We start from the raw sequence: 16,966 nt of genomic DNA, 5'->3' as shown, positions 1-16,966 counted from the left end.
GCTAACAAATCTTTAAGTTGTAAATGAAATGGATATAGCATAGCTTTAACATTAAATATACAAAAGCTGTAAGTTGCTTTGTTAAATTCTTAGCAAGTGGAGCTGCATTTTATATATACGTTAGATTTTATTTATACTTATTGGCTTGAAAGCAAGTGAAACTCATTCTTTTAATATCACAAGTAATAATTAATTTTTTATATATATATTTTCTATTAAAAACAACTCATTTTAGTATTGAAAACATTTTTAATTTGAGCTTTAAAATAAGAATAGTTAAATAAGTTATTATTGAATAAAAGAACTGCAAAGTAAAACAGTTCGAATTGTTATATATTACAAATCTCAGTCAATCCAGCTTGAGATATAGATATCTATAGATAATCAATATATTCACACATCTACGGTTTTTAAATTTTCATAGCTGCTAAGCGCTTGATTTTGTTTATGTCTTTTCACTAGCCAAAGAATTGCATATAAAACTATTAAGGTTGCAAAAACTGAAACCATTAGAGTAAGATCCAATTTCCTTAGATTTACAAGCAGTCGCCGACATATAGGTTCATATTGACATATATAGTACTGATCAGCGCCGTTTGAACAGCGCATGAACAGCTCCGAGTTGATGAGCTGTAGACCCAAGTAGGACTTGCGCGGTGGCGCTTCGCCTGCCAACCATTTGGTATACGTTACCCTCTGCTGCAGTGCATCCCAAGTAAATGGACTATTGCTAAAGAAACTGTGGCCAGATGTAAAGAAGGTGCTGCCATTGGCATAGCCTGCGGCTACAATATAATTTTGTAGATCCAGCAGCTGCTGCGCGCTCTCCACAGACAAAAGCTGTCCGCTATGTGATCTGCAGCTTTCTCTTGCCTCAAACCAATCGAAGTAGATTACATCCTAAGCAACAAATAAGTGTCTTATATAAATTTCGTTTTCAATTTAAGCTGCTTACTGTGTCATTCTCATTGCCATTCGCTATAAAGTAATAGCCATCACCAATTTTCTCATAGACATAACTGCATTGTACAATATTTGCAATGCCAATAAATAATAATAATCGCGGGAAAACTAAGAATTCCATTTTATATCAACCATATGCCAGTGCGACCTAAAAACGACTGGAACTTGCTTTTTATTAAACATTGTAAACATCATCAGAAGTCATATTTTCAGTCTTATCAACCACATTCAGTTATATATAGCAATTGTTGTAATCAGTTCACTGCGTATATAAGAAATTTATATAAGCATATACCCTCGAACATCTCGGCTGCATCATTTGTTTATTTTAGAGAATTTGTTTATGATTCAAGTTCATCATGTTGTTTACAATTTTGCATTTTATTAGTACAGTAAATACTTTTGTGCAAAACAGTAAAAAGTTGATTTTGTATTAATTTTATATAAGAAATGAAAAATGCTCTTTACTTCACTTTAGTTAGGAATTGGAATTTCCGCTGTGAAGAACTTTTGTACTTGTTGTAAAATTGTTGATTGCACTTTGTCTGATTACTTATCGCTTTTGGCGGCTTTGTGGGTTGCGTTGCTCGTGAGCTGCGGCTGGCGGCGTCAGTGCATAACAATCGGCTCATTGGTCAACAGTTGTTCACAGATCTGGATGGCGCGTGTATAGCAAGACGCACTGCTCATGATCAGCTCTCCGGCCTGGAGTGTGAGCAGCAAACAGTTGCGTCCCATACGCGGCGTGGGTTCGCCCAGCTGCCAGTTGGTGTAGTTCATACGTCGGGCGTGTCCAAAGTAGTTCCAATAGAATTGCAAATCGCCCGCCCAGCGGTGACCAGCGCTCCAGAATTCGGTGCCGTTGTCATAGCCGCTGGCATATAGAAAATTGGCCAATGTGCGCATCTCCTTGTCGCTATCCAGGCAAACACGCGATGTGCGCTTGTCCTGATAGCAAAAGTTGCTAAAGGCCGTTTCCTGCATTGTTTGCATACAATACCAGAAAATAGAGCAAATAGCCATTGTCTACTCACGGGCATGTCATCGGCTATGTAATAGCAGTAGTGCTCCTCCACCTTCTCATAGGGCACCTTGCAGCGTCTGGAGTTGACCAGGCAAAGCGCCAGACAGATCAGTGTCCAGCGTAAACATTGACAGCTGTTTGGCATTGTGGTTGTTAACAAACTGCAGCAAATTACCAACGCTTTCGCTTATCGCTAGCACTGACTGATAAGGCAGCAAGTTTTGTTTTTTAAATTGCGAAACTGAGACATACACCCAAACTAACCCATTCTCTATTTGTATGTTGCTTCTTATCAGTAAGCATTGTAGCGATTTGTTCTCTTAAATTTTTGCGTACGTATTAAATATTTAAAATCTCTTGACACAATTTTATATTTTCAAAATTTAAAAAATAACGACTGCATTCGTAACTGTAACAGCAGCTTAACATTTTTGCTCACTGTTACGTAGCATAACATGTTTGCTCACAGACACAGCGCGTGCAAGCATTGCAGCAACATAGTGCGCAAGCGAGAGATCCGATGTTCGACTCAAACCACTGACGTAGCAATGAGCACAACCAGCAGCAATAACAACAGATGCCCGATAACATTATAATCGAATTTGTTAAAGCGTGTGGGTGGCTGTGTTTTTGTTGTGGTCGCTAAATGCCGTGAAAAAAACGCAAATTAATTGCTGAAAATATTTAAAGAATGTGCTAGCTACTTAGTACTTCTATAAACATATGTGATGAAATGTTTTAGTTGGTATTTTCATTATTAAAAGTGCGTTTTAACGTTTTGCTCTGCGCGTGTTCTTTGTTTTGGTATTCGTTGTGGTTTCGGTTGTTTACGAATCAGAGTGTGGGTGCATAAATGACGAGAAACTAGCGCAAATTAATAAATTCTGAATGAAAATGCCAATGAAAAGTCAGCAAACTGCACAAATCATGAATAATACTAACAACAACAAAGTGTTGCTAACGCTGACTGCGCTGCTGCTGTCGCTGCTGTGTAAAAGCAGCGGCGTCGCTGGACATTTAAACGTCTTTCTAAATAACGAGGAGGTGATGACTTTGCTGGGTAAGTTGATTTTCATATCCAATATAATAAGCCGCGCGCCCTTTGTTATTGATTTCTCCATTGGGGGTGGGCAGCAAGTAGAAAAACAAAACAAAAATGCGACGCAATGTACCAATTGTGTCAACTAATTATGTGGCAGCTTCAAAGCATCAAGAAATTATGCTGATTTTGTTTGCTTTGAATTAATTTTAGACGCGCCCTCTTGCTCTGCTCTCAAGTCTCATTTCAGTTTGCATAGTGCGCTCTCGCTCTAGCGCAGGCGGCTTGCTGCAGGTGTTGTTAAACAGTTAAACAAATAAACAAACAGGCAAAAGCAACAAAAAAAAAAAGAAAACAACAACAATACGGTTTTCGTCTATGTACATAGCTTTTAGTTTGTTGCTTCGTTAGGAAATTTTACGCTTCGTAAAAAGCAGAAACAACAACAAAATACAAGAAACACAAATTTACAAGCAGCATTAAATTTATTTCTTTGCAAGGGAATATTTTTGAATATTTCTTGGAATTGAAATTCCACTGCCCAAAACACAACATGAAGCGCACACACACACACACACACACACACACACACAAATCAGAACAGACAACGCAAACAGATACAACGCAAAGATAACAGCAAAACAAGACACAATAAAACAAAGCAAAATGCACAACTGTTGGCGCTGGCTGAGAAAAGCAAACGTGATGAGCACGCAATAGCTAAGTCACTATATAAGGTGAGAGCAGCCATACGAAGAGGAGAGCACGGTGCACAGCTGCGTGTCTAACATGCATCGGTGAAGTCAGTGTACGTGGGTACAAATCAACAAACTGCAGCAAAAAATGAAAAAGCCAAGCAAATAATATAACAACAACATATAATAACAAAAAAATATAGTAAAGCATTTTGACCCACTGTGCATAAAGTCTGTCGCTAGATTTTGGCAAGTCTACGCCCACTGCATATGATTTGCTTGCACTGTTGTTATTGCTCCACGCTTTGCTCTTGGCATGCTGCCTGCCTTGTTAAGTTGCCATGTGTGGGAGCTTGACGAATTTTTTTTCCGCTCTCTGTCTGTGTCTGTCTGTCGGGCGGTTGGTGGAGCGACAACGATGCGCATAATTTGCGTATGCATTTTGAATTTTGAAGGCGTGAAATCAAATATGCAAAATATTGTATGCATATCTTTGGATTTAGTTGCTGTACTTAATTTAAAGCAAGCAGCGGCCAGCGAGCAACAACTGGCCATAAACATAAGCAAAAGGCGCCTAATTAAGACTAAGCTATAAACTTTGCAGACTGCTTTGCTCATTTGCTTGCCATCTCTTTCTACGGCTTGAGTTATGCGTGTAATAAAATATAAAAAAATATATATGTATATGCATTAAGTCATAAATCAATTAGGCAGCACAATTTGCATTTGATTTGTGTGACTTTTGGCCAAAGGGGTTGCAGCCTAAGGAGCAACTTTTCAGCTGAAACCCAAGCCCAACCCAACAGGGAGTCCCAGCGTCAGTCCTTTAGTCATAAAAAATGCTGTCATTTGATATATACGCATACATATACATACATATAATCAGTTTTTTCATTGGAAATATGCGCGCCCAGCTTTATATAAATTTAATTTATTTATTATTTATTTTTAACTGCTGCTGCTGTGCTGCGACACGCGCTACATTTTGATTGAAAATATATTCAATGGCGTTCACAATTTTCATAGTTTCTTTTTAGACTTTTGACACATCGAATGCCAATGTTCATCTTGTCTTTGCTTTGATTTAATTTTATTGCTCATTTGTTTGTTAATCAAGCTGCATTTTAAGTTTTAACCGAAAACAAAGTTCATTGTTCAATAGCTTTTTGAAAGCTTGTTAGTGGGACTCTCAACATGCATGTGTTAAATTTACCACCAACTGTGTTAAATAAATTAGACTCTACAGCGCTCTTTCGAAATCTGAGATTGAAATATGTTTAGAGCTTTGGGCTGGCTACTCAAATTTCCAATTTCTTTAAATAGCATTTGCATAAATATTGTGTTCTTTAGATTTCGGTGTCTTTCAAGCTTAAAATAAACTAAATTGTATGCATTAATAAATAATAATTTATATAATTATAGACGGACAAACTGTATCTTTGTTGTTGTTGTTGTTGTTGTTGTTAAGCATGCGAGCGAAATATTATCGTCTTGGTTTTATGGCTTGTTTTGCTTCGCACACAAGATCATTGGCCACAGATACTGTTGCCCTGGCCAACAGCTTCGCTTGCCTTTTAGCTGCTTCTTCGCTCGATCGTTCGTGCTAAATGCCTCGTTCGTTCAGCAAAGTAACAAAGTTGTGTTAACGGTTTACAGATATGATCAGCAGCGATGTTCTTGCAACTTGTGGCATGATCTATATTTTAATTGGTGTGTGTGTGTGTGTGTGTTGCAGCTGCTTTTTTTAATGAAGTGACCATTAGCTAATGAAGCTATATGAGCAGAAAATAGAGAGAAGCGAGATGATCTAGCGACACTAAACTCTGCACAATGTGCGAGATTTAACAGCTCCAGCTCCATGTAGCTGATTCTTTCGTTCTATTTAATGCTTGTATTTTGTTAGCTATTGGGCCAATATAATTGCCACATAAATATGCTTATATACAGTTAGTCGTAGCTGTAGCTATAGCCTAAAGACTAGAGTTGAAAAAGAGATTTGACATTGCAAAATTATAGAACAATTTATGCCATAATCTGTGCTATGACAAAATTTAATTTGACATTGAAATGTTAAATTGATTAAGCAATAATTTGCTATATGCATCTGAATGTCGAAAACTAAAAATCGATTAATATTTCAAATCAACCTCCAATCATCTTTGAACTTTGATTTTAAGACTGAACGGTAGAAACTCTATCGGCGTATTGCAGACAAAAATCTCTAGCGATTTCTGTTATAGTTAATATTGAAATATTTTTAAAAATCGTTTAGCTTTCTTGATCAGTAGTTTGCTGTTTGAAACTGAATCGCTAATCTGTATATTCTAATCATGGATATACTCATTAATCAATTAACGTACATACAAAACACTAACTAAAAATTATAAACTATAAGTATTCCTAATCTTTGTACGACAAAAGTTTGATTTGACAATTGAAATGTTCCAAGATCTCTGTATGAAACTGAAATGCCACACCTCAGACAGATAATTGTTAAATAAAATTAATTAAAATAAATTTATATAGTTTGCTGTTTCAAATTGTAACTCTTAGCTGTATTTTTCAACACACAAATACTTTTAAATAAAGCAATTAAAAACAAATCATCTTATTGATTAAGTTAAGCATTATTCAAAGAACTCCCTCAATTGTTTTGCTTTCAATGTCTTGACCTGTGGTTCAAAACTTACAGCGCTAGATTATGAGAGAGCTGAAAGTGATTTATGAACGAGAGCGCATTAAAATGTCAAAGCATTTGGGAAGTTTAAATATTTCATTATTTTTACAATTAATACACTCAAAGCTGTTGGCCTCGTTCATCGTTATCGACAACAGTTTGAATGGACAATTAACAGCTCATAAAGCGATTGAGCGATGGAGTGAGAGCGTTGAGGTTCGTGTTACAAACTGATTAGTTCGAAAATGAGCGTTACTCTGGGTTTTAAGTGTCATAAACTGGGGATTAAGAAAAATGCCATTTAAATTTAAATAAATGAAAATGGCATAAACCGATTGTAAAACAACAACAACAAAAGCAACGAATCAAGCAATGAGCGTATGTCAAAAGCTTAAAGCGCTCGTCTGCTGTCAATTGGAATGGGGGGCGACTGCATCTGGTTTGGTTATCAGCGGGAACAGCAACTGACTACTGTCAACTGATAAAAAAAAAAGAATACGCAGCCCTTTGGGTTGTGCCACGCATGCTGCATGTCAATAATAAATATCAAGCACCCACTCTCTCAATCTATATGTATATATAGCAGCTGCAAAAAGGAATAATCATATTTACATTAAGCTACAACAATGACAACAAAGCACTGCGGATAGAGCGAGAGACAATTTGCAATGAATGAAATTTCCAACCTCGTTTCGTTTCGCTTGCAACGCTGTCGAGTTGATTTTCATGTCTGTTGCCAATGGCAAGAGTGTCAGCCCAACTGCATTCACATTGTTCAGCCGCCGCCGCTGCCGCCGCCAACTCTTGCTATAGTTTATTGAAACGCATTCGCATACAGCTCTGTGTTTATTTGGGCCATGCACTGTGGGAATTTATATGGGAAGCTGGCACTGAAGTAGCTTCGTCTTCAATCAAAATAATAAAGTGCATCAAAATGCTTCTCTCAGAATCTTTAACAGCATCCCTGAGGCACAAACCGAACTCAAAATCCAATAAAGCATAAACTAGCGGAATTTATTAAATAAAATCGAGCAGTGAGTTGCACTATGGAAAGCAAAGTTATTTATAGTTAGATTTGCAAATAAACAAAAGGAAATATTTAGATGCATAAAATAGACTAAACTTTGACTTAGACAAGTTTACATATTGCTTTAATACAAAAACAGCATTAAAATATAATTTAAATTTGTAGTTGACTGAAAAATATAAAAATTGTTCGCAAATTAATTTCTGCCGCCTCTTTTTAAAATAAAAACATTCGTTCTACTTTTAAGAACATTGTTCTTAAATAAAGAACACACTTTTTTAATTACAATCTACACTCTTTATTAATAATATTTTGATTTAATAACTTCGATCATGTTTTCAGACCGTTGGTCTTGTTTCGTGACCGTTGATCCTAAATAAAGAACACATATTTTTAATTGATTTCTATTTAGCTCTATTTTGATATTTTCATTCTTGTTTTATGACCTCTGTTCTCATTTCAAGAGCGCTGTTCTTAAATAAAGAACACACTTTTTTAACTAATTTCTACGTGCCCTATTTTGATCTGATACCTTTGCTTAATGATCGTTGGTTCACGTTTCTAGACCGTTGTTCTTAAGTTTCGAGTACACTTATATTTTAATGCTAGCATATGTTACAGTCAAACTTGCTAAAAAGTTATAATTATAATGGTTGCCTCCGCCTCTGCCCGCATCTGTCATCGAGTTAATTTTCCAAAATTTTTGAAATCCGCATAGCAAAGCAAAAAGATGAGCAGCGGTTTGTAAGCGATTAAGGTTAATTACTATTGATTTTTAGCGCATTACAAACTTTTTGTCAGTTGAACAAAAGGAAAATATGTTTTTTGAATGATTAATTTGAGCCAATTTGCAAGGCAACGCGCCGAAAGGCAAATAGAACATGAAATAACAGAAAAATCTGTGCTTGCCAAAAAAAAAAAAAAGAAAACAAAACAAAACGTTGCCAAACAACTGAAGAGGCTGGTAACATGGCTAATTTTTTTTTTGTTTTTGGCTGGCACAAATTTGTTACAATCAAAGCCATAAACGAGTAACAAGAAACGAGCGCAGCGCAACGCTTGCGGCAGAACAAAAACAATAACAAAAACAAAAGAGAAAAAATATTAGGCGCATCATTTATCATAACGACGAGCTTCAGCTACGTGTAGTAGATGCTCAGATACAAATGTAGCTCAAAGCTCAAAAACATGTTAAAATGTTGACATGTGGTGGGCGTTTAAGTAGGCGTAACCTAAGCGTCTTGAGATTAGCGTGAAAAGCATTGAGCCCCAGCTGCTGCTCCCACAGCAAAAGTCAACAAGCTGCACCATTTGTTTTATTTATTTTTCGATTTGGCAAACTGCAGCTCGGTTGACATATTGTCCATTAGCTGAGAAGCAACACACACGGTTCTAAGCTCTGGCTACATCATTTATCATCTATTGCAATTTGATGCGCTTCCAGCTTCAGATAACTCTCGAGTCTGCCTTCTAAAGCCTTTACCCAAAATTGTGTTTTTGGCTATGGCTCACACGCTTGACAAATGTTTCCATGCCCAGACAATTGGCCGATTGCGCTCTCCGCCTAGTTTTGAGCTGCTTCACAACTTTGAACTCGAACTCTCGCGTTTCGCTACTGCGGGGCAGTCAAATCAGCATTGAAAATCGTTGAAGCTTGCAAACTTCACGAACTGCAACGCTAATTACAAGAAAATGTAAACCAAAACCCAAAGCCCAAAACAAAACTACAAAATGTGCTTGCAAAAACATTTTTGAGTGTCTGGAGCCCTGGCAGTTGTCTAGTTGCGCTATGGATTTCAATAAACACTGAGAGAAATCAGCATCGATAACAGTTTTCAATGTGAAGTAGTTTGAGTGTTCGCTTAATAATTTTCAAAAATTAAAAAATAAAAATATCAAAACTAATATTTATGAGCTAATCATAGCTTTTAAAAAATAATTAATTATTTTTGTTTTAAATGTAACATAATAATTCAATTACAATTATCAAAATAAATAGAAATTGGCAAAGCATTTGCAGCAATCAACAATAATTAATTGATCGCTTTTTTATAATAAAATATAAAAAATAACTCTTGGAATATTTTAAATTCTTTGATTTAGCTAAAAAATGCTGCATTATTGCTTAAAATATATTAATAAATCCTTTTCCTATTTAAATTATTTTCAATTATTTAAGCGCAAATAATGCTGCATTATTGTTTAAAATATATTGAAAATAATCTACACATAAATTCGGCTTATTTTATATTATTTCCATTTATTTAACTAATTTCAAACAATGCTGCATTATTTTTCAATGATTTGTAATTGAAAATGTTGCATGAAATGAAAAATATGCAATATAATTAAGTAAATTATAAATTTAATAATTTTGTTTTTGATTATTACAATTTAATTGGGTTGCTTAGAAAAAATTACAATATTTTTTTAAATTTTTGGCAAATGTGCAAATTTTCTCTAAGTGCATGCTGATGCTAGTTGGTCCCTACATAGCCCTGACATCTAACCCGCCACTCCCCCCGCTCTCCAACTGACTGTGTTGCCTGCAACAATGGTCACGATTCTGTTCGGTAGCAAGCTATTAAAAAATACTGCCAAACAGCTACAACTATAACAGCAACGACAGCAACATCAACAGCAACAACAATTGCAATAACAATAACATCAGCAGCAACGACAACATCATGACTGCACGCTCTGAAAAATTCGACATACGATATGAGAGGACATGGGATATGGATACATGAATACAGCAATGCCATAAGCTCCTGCAAAGGCACGCCCAGCCAAAAAACAAAAAAAAAAAAAACAAGCTAGAAAAAAAAAATAACGAATGCAAGCCAAGTTATGAGCATGAGCAAAAGGTTAAAAAAGTTCAAGAGGCAGCGAGCTTGAAGCACATGCGAGTGACATTTGCTCGTGATGTGGAAGGTAGACGACGCCACTTGAAGACAGCCGCGAGCGTTGCATGTGCCGCAGCCCCCACCCACCCCCCACATGTGGCACAGAGTGCAATAAAGCGGCAACTTTCACATGAACCTGCGCTCGCTTACATGTTGCATGGCTAGAGAATTCAATAGCTAACGCGCCTAGGCATGCCACATGCCGCATGCCACACGCCGCCCACTCTCGCTCCAAGGGTCATTGTAGCCGCCTCACCTAAAGCAGCAGCGACTATGGCGACTGCATTTGATTAAGTCATGGGCGCTATTTTTAAAACGTTAGCGCTGCGACATATACAACGTGCAACATGTTGCAGCCACAGACAGTCTGCCACACAAATTTATACGCCAAGTTGAGACATTCGAGTGCCGCGCGCTCTCTCTCTCTCTCTCTTTTGCTAGTCTTTATATCAACCTACATGCTCACTGATTTTTATTGTTATTGCCAGTTGTCAAAGGAAGTGTGCTACACCCATGTGCCTGCCCCCCACTCTTCCCTCAGCACACTACGCCTCTTGCAATTTTTCGTAAATTATTTCCTGTTGAGTTTCGGCGCTGTGCGGCAAGTTGAACTCAATTGTGCGCCCAGTTAGTTGAAAAGCTTTGCCCAACAATTTATTTAAACATTAACAATAAATTTCTTAACGCTGCAATTACTTTGCTTTAATTATATTTTATTTTTATTTAGACACATTTACATTTACATTGCCTGCCAGCATTTTATATAAATAAACAAGCAGCAGCAAGCGAGAGAGCGAGCGAAGTTAGGGAATTCCTCGAATTTATATTGAAGCACTATTTATATTGCCTCAAGTGTAGCTGGCTATCTCTCTCGCTCTTTCTCCCTCTATCTGTCTCTGTGCCATGAATTCGATTTAAAGCAGGCAGCAAGATAAACAATAAATGAGCCATGAACATCTTGTCTGAGATTTGTCTGCCTGCCTGATTATTCTTGTTATTTTAGTTGCTGCTGCTGCTGCTGCTCTGGGATTCATTTGCGGTTTGACCCAAGCTGCCTGCTGCACGCTGTGCAGTGGCTAAAGTGGCTTCAAGTTAATGAAGCCACGTCGCCCTGTCTGCCCAGCTGAGATGTCTGCCAGCGATTGCTGCCAACCTTGTTCGAATTGAAATTGTTATGAATGTTTATGTTAATGATTATGATAAGCGCGCACACAGGTAGTTGGAAATGAAAAACAAAACACAAAGAACATCTCAGACCACACACGTGGTATGAAAACATAATGAGCGCGCTTTTGTAATTGTTATTCCCAGCAAATGATTAAAATTTAAGCAAGCGCAACTTGCAGTTTAAACTGCAACTTTTAATCTGCATATTAGACAGGCTTTCATTATAACAAGCAGCATTTTTAATATGAGTCCAGTGCAACCAAAGTTCTATTTGTTGAGATATTTTATTTAATTAAAGCGTAAACATTTTGTATGGCTGGCTTCAACTACTCAAATTGAATTTATTTAGCGCCTTAATATTAATTAAATTAGTGTTACATAAAGTTTATTAAAATCAGTCGGCAAAGGTTTATGTTAGACATAATGTCAATATACAAATGAAAAAGATTTGGAGCAAAAACAATTTCGCATTTTATAAAAAATTATAAAATATAAAAACTTTAAATATTTTGTCTTAAAAACTATTTAAATTAATTTATTGTATATTTTATTGTGTTATCGATAGGCAAAAATATAAAAAACTACGAGGCAGATAAATAATATTTTTTTTACTACTGTTAACAGAATATTTCCAGCTTATTGTTAGATTAAAACATTAAAAAATATCACTATAGACTTCAAATTATAATATAAATAATTTTATATATATTTTAATATCCAATTTAAGCAGAATTTATTAGTTTTAGTTATTTATTTTCAAAATATTAAATTTGTTTATGCTGAAGTTGCATGAATATTTGTAATGCTATATGAAATTGCATTGTTTATAAAAAATTGTTTACCCTTTAATTTTGCAGGTGTTTCCGCTGAGGTTTATTATGTGCGCGAGGGACACATCAATAACTACGCCCTGAACTTTATAGTGCCGGTGCCGGCGAATGTGCACGAGGTGAGCTTCACCTGGGAGTCCTTGGCCGGTCGTCCCTTGCCGTACAGCATCAATGTGGTGAGCTCCGATCCGGAGGTGCTGCCACGCCCGTCGCTGAATGTGACGTACATAGGCGAGATACCCACACATATACAGACCTGGGCGGTGGCGCTGCAGTGCAGCGGCGTGCGCGCCGCCGAGGTGGATATAACGATAAGTCTGGATGTGGTGCTGAATCGTTTGGTGAACAATGTCACCCACTTGGTGTTTCGCCGCAAGAAGATTTGTCTGCTAAACGACAGCGAGGGCGAGCAGGATGGTCAGCAATCATATGGAGCGGATGGCATGGATGAGCCCAAGCCGCTGGAGACGGTGCTGCCGCCGCCCACGGGACTCATTACACTTGTTGTGGGCGTAACTGTGGCCATGAGCGCCGTTTGCCTGCTGCTGATTATTGCGTATTGTGTGCGTGGCGCCGCCGCCAAGCGGCAGCATCATCATCAGCATGGCGGCCAGCCCATGCGCACGTCCAGCTTCCAGCGCCTGAATACGCAGCCGCCCTGCCAGAGTTCGTTGAATGGCTCGGCGGCTTATATGACGCCGTCGCTGTTGCATGCCTCATCACTGCCACGCAAGCTGCCTGTGTCTGTGGAGCAGCAGCAGCAGCCCGAGGAGCTGCATCGTCGCATCTCGGAGCTGACAGTGGAGCGCTGTCGCGTCCGTCTGTCCAGTCTACTGCAGGAGGGCACATTTGGACGCGTCTATCGCGGCACCTACAACGACAATCAGGATGTCATAGTCAAGACAGTGGCGCAGCATGCCAGCCAGATGCAGGTGCTGCTGCTGCTCCAGGAGGGTATGCTGCTCTATGGCGCCTCCCATCCTGGCATACTCTCTGTGCTGGGCGTCTCCATTGAGGATCACACCACACCGTTTGTCCTCTATCCCGCTCTCAATAATATGCGCAATCTCAAGCTCTTTCTGCTGGATCCCGCCTGTGCCCGCACCATAACCACCATACAGATTGTGCTCATGGCCTCCCAGCTGTCCATGGCGCTGGATCATCTGCATAGTCATGGCGTGGTGCATAAGGATATTGCCACAAGGAACTGCGTGTAAGTAGAATTGCAAACTAAATCGATTGATCCAATGTCCGTCTGTATGAGCAGCAAGAGCTCAGCGACTATAAAAGCTAGAGCCACCAAGATTGGTATACACATAGATATTCTTAATCCCCAAGCACTACGCTTTTATTTTTCGTCCCCCCCTCCCTTGCCAATCGGAAGAAAATGATTTACGCTCACATTTATAGTTAAGTTCACTATTTGGAAATTGGATTTATAAGCAATGAAATCCTATTTCAACAAAAAATTAGAGATAAATTACTACTGAAACAATTTTATGTTTAAATTTTAAAATCATAATACTCTAGTTTACTATAAGGTTTGTATCATAATTTATCTCTTCTCTACTTTAGCATTGACGATCAGCTGCGCGTTAAGCTCTCCGACAGTTCGCTCTCGCGCGATCTCTTTCCCGCTGATTATAATTGTCTGGGCGACAGCGAGAATCGTCCAGTCAAGTGGATGTCGCTCGAAGCGCTGCAGCATAAGCAATTCTCCGAAGCAAGTGACTCCTGGGCCTTTGGTGTGCTCATGTGGGAACTGTGCACCTCGGCCAAGCAGCCTTATGCCGAGGTGGATCCCTTCGAAATGGAGCATTATCTAAAGGATGGCTATCGCCTGGCGCAGCCCTTCAATTGTCCCGATGAGCTGTAAGTACTCAAAGTCTCAACTCCCCCAACCCCAATTTGTTGCTCAACTTGTCTTGTCACACTTTACAGTTTTACCATCATGGCCTATTGCTGGGCTCTGCTGCCCGTGGAGCGTCCCACATTTGCCCAGCTGCAGTCTTGCCTCTCCGATTTCTATGTACAGATAACGCGCTATGTCTAGGCCAAGCCAAGCGCACAAAGTGCTTCCACGAATTCCTTCACTACACTAAACTTATCCTAGCTAGCTAAAGTATGCTTAGTCCTTATACATTTATTATATTGCCAAAACTGAAACGACAACAACGAAGATGGAAAAATAGAGTCTCAGCTGTATATAGTTTATAGTTTTTAGTTTAACACTCGAAGACTCTAGTGCACACACACACACACACACACACTTACATATGCAGAGATATGCGACTTATAGAGATTATATAATGACTTTTTTTTTACATGCATCATTTTTTATACATCACAATAGCGAATGAACCTTGGAAACGAAATCAAATATAGTGATATTTATCAATAGAGTTATTAGAATTATACACCAATACGCATAAGCATAAGTACTTATAAATAAAGATCACCAACATATTTATACAATTTAAACATATGCCAATCTAGAGTATATAGAATTTTATATGATTATACAAATTATAAATAAAAAAAAGAAGTGAAAACTTTTTGTAAAACCGAATTGGATGAAGTGCATTGTTATTTTTTGAGTCATAACATAACTAATATCAATTGTTGATTTTGTTGTTGATTTTCTTTTCTTTCACCAATACTAGTACAAATATACGAATTCCAGCTTGTTGTTTTAATATAAGTAACAAAGCAGGACCCTCTGTTTGTGAATTCATTGGTGATTGATAAACATTCCCAAGTTAAATTTCACCAACGTTTTATTGTTATAGTTAACTGTTGAATTTACAAGGTGTTTTATCTCTCTCTCTCTCTCTCTCTCTCTATTTCCAACTACTAACTTAAATTACATGGAATTTCTTCAGATTAACCCTTTAAGCAACACAAGAGCGACCTGCCTGACAGCGTCTAGCTTATTCCAAAGAAAATGTGTCAAAGATTTACGACTACTAAACAGAGAGAACTCCGTAACTGAGAATAGAAAGTCGCTGTAGGCGGCAACCTTGAGTCAAGAGCATCCGTGAGGGTGCAATAAAACCCAAAGAATTCTTTGGTCACACAAATTAGTCATAAATTTTAATTTTACATGACAATATTTTGGTACACAAGGAACACATGACTAAGGACAATGCCTAAGAGCAAAAACGACGAACAAATCAATTTCGTCTGTGTCCTTGGCCACACACACACACACACACACACACATAGGATAATAGCATAAGGATGAGCATATCCTATATATAACTTGTGTGTGAACTGCGAAAAGTGCGCTAAGTAGATGAAACACCATTGTGTGTATGTGTGTGTGTGTGTGTGAACGATAACACATGTACATGTTCATGTCCTGGTTGTGCCATTATTTGTGTGGGTGTGTGCGTGTCCTTAGACATTTTAGCAGCCATTGCCTGAGCCATATCGTAAATATTTTGACAGAATCGCTTTCGTGTTGGCCATTGTGTGTGCTACCCCTATCCCTACGCCCTGTCCCTACTCCCAGGGCGACTTTACCTCGTAGCCTGAGCTTGTTATTGTTGTTGTTAGTGATAGGGCGGCACCTGCTTGCTCAGCTCAGCTAGCAAGTCTGCCTGGTTGGCTGCCTGCGGTAATCCTTGTGTTTGTGACTTGACCTGCTTCGTTTGCCTTGGCATTTGGTTATAGCCTTAAGCGGCTTTAAAGTTACATTTACCGTTTTGTCAATGTTTGTTGCCTGTTGCTTTTGACTTGGCCAACGCCACCGACGTCGCTGCCGCCGCTCAAGTTGCCCGTGTGATATATGAGCAGCATTACCATCGTAACAACAAAAACAACAACAACAACAACTGCTATTGTAAACAGTGTGTGCTTAAGCTCATGCAATGTGTATGTACTTTGTTTATAGTTATTACCAGTTTAATGCCCATTGAATTATAGCCCAAGCTAATGCATATGAGCTTCAGCTTGTTGTTGATAGCTTTAGATAATAATAATTGTGGGTTAAGTTTTAAAATAGCTGCCAAATGTTAAATTGCCTTGCAAACTGATTGTAGATCAGATAAGGAAACGCACAGCGTGCGAGCGAGTAAGCATGAGCTGAGAGCGCATTTAATAAGAGCGAACTTAATGCGAAACTGCAGATATCAAATGCGAGCGAGCATGCCATATCAAGAGGTGAGAGCGCACGTAATGAGAGCTTAAGTTAGACAGTAGCGATAAAGAGCTGCAAGCTGCAAAGAGCTGACTGATTGCAGATAAGATAAAATTGCGAGCGAGCAAAGTGCAGCAAGAGGTGAGAGCGCACGTAAGCTAAAACGAAGAAGAGCAAAGAGCTGACTGATTGTAAATAAGATTAAAAGTTCACAAGCAAGTGCAAGCGAGAAAGCATGAGTTGGAGAGCGCACTTATTAAGAGCGCGGCTAAAGCTAACTGTAAGTTTGGTAAGAGCTTATTTTTAATTGCATGTGTTGCTGCTTATTCAATTTTAATGCGCATATTTTCAGTTTAGTTTATTATTCAGTGCAATGTGCGTTTGTGTCTGTGTATTTGCAATATAATCCAAACATTTTTTTTCCAATAAACAGTTCAATTGTATAAGCAAAATAGTGACTTGTGTTTCCGGCTGCTTGGGCGCCAGACAGCTGCAGC

At 38.3% G+C, this 16,966-nt stretch overlaps 2 protein-coding genes across 4 annotated transcripts; one reads left to right on the top strand and one right to left on the bottom strand.

The window, feature by feature from the left end:
- Positions 1-273: 273 nt before the first annotated feature.
- LOC108599175 lies at positions 274-2,322 on the bottom strand. Of its 3 annotated transcripts, none has more exons than XM_017985975.2 (3): positions 1,998-2,322; positions 956-1,941; positions 274-900 (listed from the first exon to the last, which is right to left on the bottom strand). In XM_017985975.2, the coding sequence occupies exons 1-2, from the start codon at positions 2,130-2,132 to the stop codon at positions 1,573-1,575; spliced, it is 504 nt and encodes a 167-aa protein (XP_017841464.1). In that variant the 5' UTR covers positions 2,133-2,322; the 3' UTR covers positions 274-900; positions 956-1,572. The 3 variants fall into 3 exon arrangements, with proteins under 3 accessions (XP_017841464.1, XP_017841471.1, XP_017841455.2); XM_017985982.2 differs by having other exon boundaries at positions 275-900; positions 956-1,927; positions 1,998-2,090; XM_017985966.2 differs by lacking the exon at positions 1,998-2,322 and having other exon boundaries at positions 295-900; positions 956-1,130.
- Positions 2,323-2,394: 72 nt separating this feature from the next.
- LOC108594231 (tyrosine-protein kinase Dnt) lies at positions 2,395-14,815 on the top strand. The gene is made up of 4 exons (XM_017979342.2): positions 2,395-3,047; positions 12,356-13,541; positions 13,904-14,200; positions 14,270-14,815. Exons 1-4 carry the CDS (start codon positions 2,876-2,878, stop codon positions 14,379-14,381), a joined length of 1,767 nt encoding a protein of 588 aa, XP_017834831.2. The 5' UTR covers positions 2,395-2,875; the 3' UTR covers positions 14,382-14,815.
- The last annotated feature ends 2,151 nt before the right edge of the window (positions 14,816-16,966 follow it).

Source organism: Drosophila busckii, chromosome 2L, assembly GCF_011750605.1.
Source record: "Drosophila busckii strain San Diego stock center, stock number 13000-0081.31 chromosome 2L, ASM1175060v1, whole genome shotgun sequence".
Taxonomy (NCBI): domain Eukaryota; kingdom Metazoa; phylum Arthropoda; class Insecta; order Diptera; family Drosophilidae; genus Drosophila; species Drosophila busckii.
This window is presented reverse-complemented; position numbering and strand designations above follow the sequence as displayed.